This window comes from Halyomorpha halys, unplaced genomic scaffold (assembly GCF_000696795.3).
Source record: "Halyomorpha halys isolate HHAL.00 unplaced genomic scaffold, Hhal_1.1 Scaffold381.1, whole genome shotgun sequence".
Taxonomy (NCBI): Eukaryota; Metazoa; Arthropoda; class Insecta; order Hemiptera; family Pentatomidae; genus Halyomorpha; species Halyomorpha halys.
In genome coordinates this window covers 359,650-371,317 of record NW_027112092.1, presented here as the reverse complement: position 1 = coordinate 371,317, position 11,668 = coordinate 359,650, and the positions used below count along the sequence as shown (strand labels likewise).

Here is an 11,668-nt window from a genome sequence, read left to right as displayed (position 1 = left end):
AAAAAAAAAAAAAAAGAAGTTTTATGTTATCATTTTTTTCCGCACCAATTTTTTTGTTTAAAATGGAAATGTACTGTATGTATATACATACTTCGGTAGATCTTTCCTCTTCCCTATGGAATTCTATTCCCTCCTTTATTCCTAGTTCTAATACCCTTCTAATCTTAAATCCCATATCTTCGACTACCTTCTGTCCACCCAATTCCGAAAGAATAACAATTGAAAGTTTCCAAAAAGCTTTATCTTTTTTCTGTATTTTATGTCCTAGATTTTTCATTTATTATTTTTTAGTTTCATTGTATTTGATTTTTTAAATTTACTATCAGAAGTCGTCTTATGATATGTCAAGTGGTTTTATTTTATTTGATTTATCATTATTTTATATATCCTGTTAATTATTATTGCTTATTTGCATCTTTTTAAATTCATTATATTATTTTATATTATGATATTTTGTAAATTATTCTAAAGGGATCAATCCCAGAATAAATAAGATAATTATTATTATATAATATAATGCAATTATTTCAGTCTTGGTAGTTAGTAGGGATGGACGTGCTTAGTAGGATAGCGGCGAGCATCTATGTTGGAAACGAGACAGTTCAGGCTGCCCACTGCTCTGTGCGTAATGATGAAAGGAAGGAGGGCCAGAAACGTGCCATCGCACTGATTAAAGAAACTATTATCGTGCCGCCAAGCAGTGGGCTGATCATTCCTGCTAGAATCAAAGGGGAGGTCGAGGGAATGGAAGTCCTTCTTGAGCCCGTCAACCTGCCAGGAGGAGTTGCCAGAGTAGTGGTGGCTCTTAAAAAACGAAATGTGATGGTGAAATTAATTAATTCGTCCCAAAGCGAGGTGAGGTTACCCCGAGGTACCATTGTGAGTGAGGTGGAAGAAATCCACATAGAGGAGAACAAGGCTTGCATCAGGTTAATTAGGCAGGGTATAAGTGAGAACTGGTATACCCTCGTTAAAGATAAACTTATGCATTTGAGCGAGACGGACCGGACAGAAATCATGGATATTTTAATTGAGTATTGGAAGGGGTTAGCTCCGGGGGATAAAGGAGAATTAGTCGGTACCGACTTTGTCCATCATAATATAGACACCGGCGATGCTCGTCCTATTGCAGTTAGACCGTACCGTACCCCGCATAGCCTCCGGCCGATTGTGAAAGAGCAGATCGAGGAGCTTCTCGAGAAAGGGGTGATTTTGCCTTCTACTAGCCCATGGTCAGCCCCGATAATCCTCGTTAGGAAGAAGGCTGCTCCTCTGAAGGTGAAGGCCATAGAGGGGTATCATCAACCCCATAATGTTAAAGAAATTAGAGCATTCTTAGGCCTGTCTGGGTATTATAGGAGGTTCATTCCTAATTATGCTGAAAGGTCTAGGCCTTTGACCGAGTTGACGAAATCTACTGCAGCGTTCGAGTGGACACCGGAAAGAACTTCAGCATTTGAAGACCTCTGTACCTGCCTAAAAAGAAGCCCTGTGCTGTGTTACCCCGATTTCTCGCTCCCCTTCATATTGTCCACGGATGCTTCCGGAGTAGCTGTGGGAGCAGTGCTCGCGCAGAAGGTAAATGGACGTGAAAGACCTGTAGCTTATGCATCCCGTCAGCTTAACAGCCAGAAAAGGAACTATTCAGCAACGGAACGAGAGTTACTAGCAGTAGTGTGGGCTGTGTCACAGTTTAGGTGTTATCTTTATGGTCGACGATTTACGGTAATAACCGATCATGCACCATTGCGATGGACTCTCGGACTCAAGGAGCCGAGTTCCCGGCTGATGCGCTGGCAGATCAAGTTAGCCAAGTACGATTTCGAAGTTCAATATAAACCTAGTAGGAACCATAGTAATGCAGAAGCGCTTAGCAGGACACTGCGACAAGGACGACGGAAGAGGTCGCAAAATTTTTTGTCGAAAATGTGGTTCTTAGGCATGGAGTTCCTGAGATGCTCTTGACAGACCGCGGTCCCAACTTTACCTCAGACCTGTTGAAAACAACTTGCCAGATTCACTTTCGCTCTAAACCCCCTTCTAATATGGAACACTTAAAATCAAGACTTGGATCTAATCCTTCATTGCCTAGAATTTGAGAAAGGTTCAGTCAAAACAACATACATTATAATTTAGAAATTAACATTAATTACTCAGATTTTGAAGGTTACCATATGATCAATCACAGGTTGGTTAACATTTTCTTACATGTAGTGATTTAGAAAAAAAATTGAGATAAATGTTAAGGGAGAAAGCGATTCCGTTTTCAGCCTTTATGTAATCAAGAGATAATGGCAAACACAGGTGACAAGATGAGTTGATGACCTTTTTGGGAGCAACAGGACGGTCGGAAGGAGTTGAAGAGGCAACTCCTCCTGGCAGGTTTACGGGCTCAAGAAGGACTTCCATTCCCTCGACCTCTCCTTTGATTCTAGCAGGAATGAGTCGCCCACTGCTTGGCGGCACGATAATAGTTTCTTTAATCAGCGCGATGGCACGTTTCTGGGCCTCCTTCCTTTGGTCATACAATGTATGCACAGAGCACTGGATAGCCTGAACTGTCCCGTTCCCGTTCGATGCTCGCCGCTATCCTACTAAGCACGTCCATCCCCAGGATTCCATCAGCACCATGTTCAAGAGGCGTGATCTGTAGGGGCTATAGTCTTTTTTTTTTAAATGGAGAAAATAAGAGAGATGAAGAATAAACAATACCATAGATCTCTTTATTATATTAGCTTAAACACTTACATTATAGGTTAGAGAATAATCTCAATAATAAAAGAAAGAGTCCCTCTCAACTCAGAAGTCAAAATCACAACTAATATAACTTTCAGCAAACTAGGATAAATATACGCACTCTCACTATTATTATCACTGTCCCAAAAAAAAAAAAAAAAAAAACCTCCCTGCTCTCGCTTACCAGTGTTGTCATCTCACAATACTTCCCCCTTTCAAAAAGGGTGCCCAAATTGGGTATCCTTTTTTTTCTATGCAGGAGAATACCTCTGTGGAGCCTGTATATTCCGACCACTTCTAGTCCTCACAGGAACCAGCTCCCGTAGAACTGCGACATCCACTTGTTTAGTGCTCACTTCCCTAGGTGCGTCTTCATCCACCGTCTCTTGCAATGCCCGGTTCTGTTGCTCCGCGAATACAGAACACTCTTCCTTCGGAGTATGGGGCTCGCTACCAGGGTCTTCGTCCTCTCTGGTAGGATGTTCTTCTCGGTCGGTTGATACACATCTCTGGGGTAGTGTAGAACGCCTATAGTTCACGGTTGGGCTTCGCTGGACTCGTTCTCCCGCTGGGAAGCACAAGTAGGACTCCTCACTATCACTCCACTCGTCCTCTGGTCCGTCATCGAACTCAAAATCCCCTTCCGTTTCCGTCGAGCTGTCAACATTATCGCAGCTAACATTTAGCGGGCAAAACTTGAGCCTATCGATATGCATCACATCGTACTTTCCTGGCGCTCTTTCAATTTTGTAGTTAACAGGGCTTAACCTCTCAATGACTCGAAAGGGCCCATTCCATGGAATCGCGAATTTTCGGCATTTCCCTAACGGGGTGATATTTTTAATGTAGACTAGATCACCAGCCTTCAATTCTCGGAGCCTCCTTCCTTGGTTGATTCTTCTGGCGTTCTGCTCTTCCAATCTTCGGCTAGTGCGGAGGGCGAACAGATACGCCTCGTTAAGTCGCGTAGTTAACTCTTCCAGGAAGTCATGGTGACCGATGTTAGCTCTTGGCTGTAAATCACACTCAAAGGGTAAAGTTAGTTCCCTTCCATAGGTAAGGAAGTTAGGTGTGTATCCTGTCCCTCTGTGAATGGAACTCCTGTATGCCGCCAAAGCTGTCGATATGTAGAGATCCCAATTGTTTCCTTTACTATTCACGTAGTGAGATACATATTCCATGAGGGTCCAGTGAAAACGTTCCACTCTGCCGTTCGAAGAAGGACGATAAGCAGTGGTCTGTATTTTCTTTGTTCCGACCATTTGGCAAGTTGTTTTCAACAGGTCTGAGGTAAAATTGGCTCCGCGGTCCGTCAAGAGCATCTCAAGACCTCCATGCCTAAGAACCACATTTTCGACAAACACTTTTGCGACCTCTTCCGTCGTCCTTGTCGCAGTGTCCTGCTAAGCGCTTCTGCATTACTATGGTTCCTACTAGGTTTATATTGAACTTCGAAATCGTACTTGGCTAACTTGATCTGCCAGCGCATCAGCCGGGAACTCGGCTCCTTGAGTCCGAGAGTCCATCGCAATGGTGCATGATCGGTTATTACCGTAAATCGTCGACCATAAAGATAACACCTAAACTGTGACACAGCCCACACTACTGCTAGTAACTCTCGTTCCGTTGCTGAATAGTTCCTTTTCTGGGCTGTTAAGCTGACGGGATGCATAAGCTACAGGTCTTTCACGTCAATTTACCTTCTGCGCGAGCACTGCTCCCACAGCTACTCCGGAAGCATCCGTGGACAATATGAAGGGGAGCGAGAAATCGGGGTAACACAGCACAGGGCTTCTTTTTAGGCAGGTACAGAGGTCTTCAAATGCTGAAGTTCTTTCCGGTGTCCACTCGAACGCTGCAGTAGATTTCGTTAACTCGGTCAAAGGCCTAGACCTTTCAGCATAATTAGGAATGAACCTCCTATAATACCCAGACAGGCCTAAGAATGCTCTAATTTCTTTAACATTCTGGGGTTTAGGATACCCCTGGATGGCCTTCACCTTCAGAGGATCAGGCTTCACTCCGTCTCTGGATATTAAATGACCGAGATAGACCAATTCTGACTGCATAAATTCGCATTTCTTAAGGTTAATCTCCAGATTTGCCGCCTATAGCTTTTTCAAAGCTTTCCTTAAGCGTTGGTTGTGTTCTTCGGAGGTTTCACCAAATATAATAATATCGTCAAGGTAAACCAAACACTCAGTACCCAGAAGTCCGCTCAACAATCTATCCATGAAGCGCTGAAATGTAGCTGGGTAGTCTTTATTTTACTGAAATGGTTAAAAAAAACATAGATATTGAAAAACATCGATGTCGCATCTCTACTTACAATACATTATCGAAAAAACATCGATGTTTTTTAGGTAATGTATTATAACCAACGATATTTTAAATCATCGATGTTTTTTGTAGTCGATGTCCTATTCTTTGATACAAAAACCACTTTTGACAGGCCGTAGAATGCGTGATTGTTGGAGCAGACCTTATGTTACTCAAATGGATGTTCAAAAACATCGACGTATTTTGGATAATGTATTGTAAGCAACGATATTTTAAAAACATCGATGTTTTTTGGGTAATGTATTGTAACCAACGATATTTTCAAACATCGATGTATTTTGGGTAATGTTTTGTAAGTAACAATATTTTAAAACATCGATGTTTTTTGTTGTCGATGTCGGATTCTTAGTTTCAAAAACCTCTTGTAATAGGCCGTAGAATACGTGATCGTTGGAACAGACCTTATGTTTCTGAAATAGTTGTTCAAAAACATCGATGTATTGTAAGCAACGATATTTTAAAAACATCGATGTATTTTGTAGTCGATGTCGGATTCTTAGTTTGAAAACCCACTTCTGACAGGCCGTAGAATGCGTGATCGTTGGAACAGACCTTATGTTTCTGAAATAGTTGTTCAAAAACATCGATGTTTTTTGGGTAATGTATTGTAAGCAACGATATTTTAAAACATTGATGTTTTTTTGGAGTCCATGACCTATTGGTTGATTGAAAAAGCACTTGAGTCACACTTGACTGGCCGGAGCATGTGTATGTTACTGAAATGGTTAAAAAAACATAGATGTTGAAAAACATCGATGTTTTAGTATTGAACATCGATGTTTTTTTATCGATGTCGCATCTCTAATCCACATGCTCGTGGATGTCTGAGTTCGCCATGGCTTGGCCAACACGTGCATATGCATTATAATAACCTCTCAAATCTACAGATGCCGTAGGATGAAAACTACCAAGACTGAAATAATTGCATTATATTATATAATAATATTCTTATTTATTCTGGGATTGATCCCTTTAGAATAATTTACAAAATATCATAATATAAAATAATACAATGAATTTAAAAAGATGCAAATAAGCAACAATAATTAACAGGATATATAAAATAATGATAAATCAAATAAAATAAAACCACTTGACATATCATAAAACATAAGATGACTTCTGATAGTAAATTAAAAAAATCAAATACAATGAAACTAAAAAATAATAAATGAAAATCTAGGACATAAAATACAGAAAAAAGATAAAGCTTTTTGGAAACTTTCAATTGTTATTCTTTCGGAATTGGGTGGACAGAAAGTAGTCGAAGATATGGGATTTAAGATTAGAAGGGTATTAGAACTATGAATAAAGGAGGGAATAGAATTCCATAGGGAAGAGGAAAGATCTACCGGAGTATGCATATACATACAGAACATTTCCATTTTAAACAAAAAAATTGGTGCGGAAAAAAATGATAACATAAAACTTCTTTTGTTTTTTTTAAAGCTCATTTCTTAGCTTTATATATCTTGCTTTTTGACGTTCTACCGTTGACGGTAACCAAATTATCTCCCATCCACTCGTATCTTTCACTTAACGCTCGCTGTATACATTTGATGATTACGTGTAATGTCTCAGTTTCAGTGAACGGTCCTGCAAGTGGCTATAACTTAAAATTAAAAAAAAAAAAAGAATCGTTAACGTTAATATTTTCTTTTAAAATTTTTTGAGGTTAATCACTTCCATCATTTGAAATAAATTATTAATGAGGTGTAGATAGTTGACCGTAGATTAATGCTTGAAGAAGTTTGTCGGGGGGTGCGGTCAGCAAAGAACAACATAAATAAACAAAACCATATTTATTTATTTATGTTGTTGTTGTACAGGTCTTCACGTCCATTTACCTTCTGCGCGAGCACTGCTCCCACAGCTACTCCGGAAGCATCCGTGGACAATATGAAGGGGAGGGAGAAATCGGGGTAACACAGCAACTAATTTGGAAAACTATAATGTTGGCAGTAAAATCTCTTGGTCTTAAATCAGATGATTGAGAGAAAAAGTGCTTTCTCAAGCACTCAATTTTTTGCGTTCATTACTGTGCACTGCTACTAACTGCACACCTCATGAAAGATTCTTTAACTACCCGCGTCAGACTGCAAACGGAAATTCCATCTCACCATGGTTGATACCAAATGCAACAATCCTAGTTAAAAGAAATGTACGAAATAGCAAATATGAGGATATGGTTGAAGAGGTGGAACTCTTAATCGGCAACTAGAACTGTAATCAGGAGATGCATAGCGATGAAAGTTCTGGTGCTGTATCTGAAGAAAGAAAAACAACTCATCCTAGTGTGGAAACCCGTCAACATATAGTGATTCCTAATTTTAGGGGGGTAGAGGACCCTTAAAGTCAACACTCAAACGTTCGAATGATGCTGTTGCTTTAAGAAGGGTCCCTTGATTTTTCAGGAACCTTGACTTGACTTCAGCACATGTAGGACAGGCAGATGTAACATTCTTGACATTCTCTAGTGAGTACGGCAAGTTTTTTATTTTAATCCAGAGGTACATTGTGGTTATGCCTGGGACATAATGACTTGTGAAGCTCAAATAGTTTGTTTGGTGATGTTGCACAGCAAATTCTTGAGAGAGTGTCTGCCTTATGGTTTTCTTTCCCTGGGTGATGAACAATATCAAACTGGAACGGGGATAATTCTAAACGCCATCTCAAAATTTTATCATTTTTTATTTTACTGTTATTGCTTCTTATAAAAATAAAAGAAAGAGCCATTTTATCTGTAACGAAATGAAAATGTTTTCGGATAAGGTATACTTTCCACTTCTTTAGTGATTCCACAATGGCTGCAGCCTCTTTCTCTATGGCAGATTGAGACCTCTCAGATTTTGACAATGTACGGGAATAAATGCAACTGGTCTCCCTTCCTGACTTAGTATAGCTGCAATAGCAACATCGGCTGGATCACTTTCAACAACTAGGGGTGAGCTACCAGATATATTAGTAACCAGTGAATTGGCAATTTCTTTTTTTTAACCTGGCAAAATCTTGAGCGGCTTGAAGACCCAAAGGAAAAGTGACAGATCCCGTGAAGCGACTAATTTTCTCATAAAAACAGGGAACCCATTTTGAGTAATGAGCGAAAAGTCCGAGGGCACGTTTCTAGTTAGAAGCATCGTTAGGCAGAGGTTTTTTGATATGGCATAGCCAAGAAGATTTATATAGGGCATTGGAGATTTACTATTCTCAAGATTTAATTCTAGACCATATTTTCTTACTGCTAACATGAAACATTGAAGATTATTGTCGTGTTCAGCTTTATCATTACCACAAACAGTGAGGTCATCCAAATAGGAGAAAACTCCTGTTAGACCTTCATCAGAAATAATTTTGTCAATCACGCGTTGAAAACATGCAACACCATTGGTAACACCATATGGGATCTTTAGAACTGATACAATCTTCCTCGAGCTTCAAATTCAGTGTACTCTCATCTTCTGCAATGGGAACCAGTGGTAGACACTTTTCAGATCTATTGTACTAAAAACGTTTCTTACTAACTCATCCATGTTGGATAGAGGGTAGGCGTCTAATAATGTGAACTTGTTGATGGTTTGAGAATAATCTATAATAAGCCTCTTCTTATGATTTTCATTATGAACAACAAAAAACCTGGGCTCGCCAAGGAGAGTTGCTTTCCTCAATAATGTCATCAGAAAGTAGTTGTTCTATTTCCTGTTTGATGAATCTTTGATCAGAATCAGAATAAACTCTTAACTTTGTAGCCACAGGTTTGCAATTTGAAGCGAGATTGGAGAATAATCATGGAGACTCTACTCTAGCTACTGAGGCCGAACAAATTGTAAGTGGTTCTCTATTTCCACCAAATTTTAGTTTTTTAAAAATATCATGACCGAGTAGTATATCATGTGATTCTTGTGAATGTACAACAATCAATTCTGTTAGCAATAGTTGTCCTGCAATTCAGGCTAAATTGTTGGCAAAAATAAAATAAGTTTAACTTCCTACTGTTCATCTCTTCACTCTGACTGCAACTCCTGATGAACTTCTTGTAAACTTCCAATAATAGAGAGTAACCTAAAATAAAAATATAAAATTAATTTACTTAAATTTGTTAACATACAATAACATAGCTTTAAAAATAGAAACAATGTTAATCCAAGGCACCTTTGTTCCAAGAAATCAGGGCATGCTCCCTAATCCTCTTTACGTTCAGCTTTACATTAAGGTTGTTGATCATTGAATGCTTCTCCTTGTAAAAAGTTAATGATACAGAGTAATCAACAATAAAAATACATAGTTAATTTAAACAAATAATATGGCTTTTAAAAATAGAAACAATGTTAATCTACGTAGGCACCTATATCTAAGTAGATGGTGATGGTTATTCATCCATGACAGCTGCTTTAATTATTGCATATAACTCTTCTTTGTTTGGTTTCAATGCTAACTTTGGGTTTTTTCTTCTTTTTTATCTATTATCTCTGAGGATCTATATTATTTTTGTGTCTATATGTTTATGGGCAAGAAACCTCTGCGTCCCTCCAAGACCAAAACATTTAGATTTCCATATATTAAACAATCTATCTATACCATCCTTCAGTTCCTCTGTCATACCAGAACTAGTTACCATAGCATAAATTGTGGCCTGATGATCATGTATCCACTGAATCATTGAATTACTAGATTCATCTTTATTTTCTGTTTGTTTACGAATAGAAGATAATATCAAGCTGATTCAGCCAAATTCAGCCAAGTCAAATGGCCAATGACCGTTACTTCAGGGAAACTTCTGCTATCTTGATACTAACTTATCTTGGTGCTAACAAAAAAATATTCAATTAAAATTGAAAGATTAAAAAATGAAATTTCTTAACACTAATATTGAGCCATCACAATACAAAGGTATTTTATGATATGAATAATATATTAAACACCACATTCACACAACGAAAATAACGGTTACAAAATATAGGACCTGTTACAAAAGGAGAGATTTCGCGCCTAAAACTGTTTCAGTTTGAGCACCCTACCCTTATGCGCATGCTCAAACTGGAACAACGCGTTTCGTGTTGGAAACGCGACAGTATAGGAAAAGAAATAACTGCTTTGGAGAATGGAAAAAATTGGCATAGATCGATCGTTTATTCGATGCACGTTGATGGTAGGCCCCCCGCGATATCCATAACATCAAAAGGAAGTGTTGGCGTATCACTAAGGAAAAACTAATCATCATGGGCTGAACGAGACTTTACAAGAATTGCGGCGTAAATATTTCAGGTGGGGTAGAAAACGCACAATCAAGGAGATTCTTGGGAAATGCGAGGTGTGCTTCAGTACGAAGTATGATCAGCACCAACCCCGTGTAGCTCAAGAAGAGACCTCTACCGCGAACACACCGCTAAGCGACTTACAGGTGAATTCTTTCACCTGGAAAGGCTATATGTGAGTCATAGTCATCGATGAATTCAGTAAGGTGACTATGGCATGTACAGGACAGATCAGTGGAGGAGGTTTTACGAGCTCTTCGGACATGGACAGTGAGAGAGAATTTGACAATACAAGCATCAGAGAGGAAATGAGAATATTGGAAGTGGTTTGGCACCTCAACATCCAAAAAGCCGCCGAGGGATAGAGCGACTCCAATGCACTCTGAGTGACGAGCGTACCAGCTAGAAAGGGGACTGGAACCTGATGACGCCATGGAACGGGCAGACGCAGTATACAACCACTCCATACACACTGTCACGGGGTTTGCCCTATTCGAAATTCTTTTTCAGATGCGGTGCGTCGACGGACTGCCGTGGTACTTTGCCGGGAGAGGATGTAATGGCCGGTAATGTTTTGGCCTTGCATAAGTCAAGAACAGGATTCGCATGGGAAAAAGTAGAAGAGTGGTACAGTATAACTTCTGCTCTCTATACCTGCAATATCATAGGCGTTAGAGGCATATTTCTTTGGTGAACAAAGGTATATTCCGGGACCCAATTCTGAATCTTTCTCAGAAAACCCACCGGTAGCAGTTCCGCCAGTTACAAATCAGTTTCCACCTCTACCGTAAATCATCATGCCAATGCTCTGAAGCGGAAATTAGGACGGCAATAGCACAAGATCTCAGGTAGAATATCAGACAGTGCATGGAGAGGTTGCTGCAAGAGCCGGTACTTGCTTTTCTGAATTTCACTCGGCAATCCACTATAACAATAGATGCCAGTGAGTATGCGCTAGAAGCGATGTTGTATCAGGAGGGCGAAAGGAGAGAGTGCCCAGGGGCATATGCCAGCAGGTCCTTATGAAGACGGAAATTAGATATAGCACAATGGAGCGAGTACTCCTTGAAATAGTGTGGGCTGTCGATCACTTTTGACCATATGTGTTCAGTAGAAGGTTCAAGTTACATACTAAACACAAACCACTCTAGTGGGTGGAAAAACTGAAGGAAGCGTCAGCCAGAAATACAGGTTGGAAGGTGTTCCTAGCCAAATATAACATGGATACACTATATAAACCAGGTAAAAAAAAATGGTTGGTTGCCTCGATCACCGTGGAACAAGAAAAGGGACAATGAGGGTGCGAGAATGGACGCCAAGAGAGAAAGAACATGGGTGAC

At 39.7% G+C, this 11,668-nt stretch overlaps 1 protein-coding gene across 1 annotated transcript; it reads right to left on the bottom strand.

The window, feature by feature from the left end:
- Positions 1-4,427: 4,427 nt before the first annotated feature.
- LOC106681991 (uncharacterized) lies at positions 4,428-4,805 on the bottom strand. Its single transcript, XM_014422608.1, has one exon. It carries the CDS (start codon positions 4,803-4,805, stop codon positions 4,428-4,430), a length of 378 nt encoding a protein of 125 aa, XP_014278094.1.
- Positions 4,806-11,668: the final 6,863 nt, after the last annotated feature.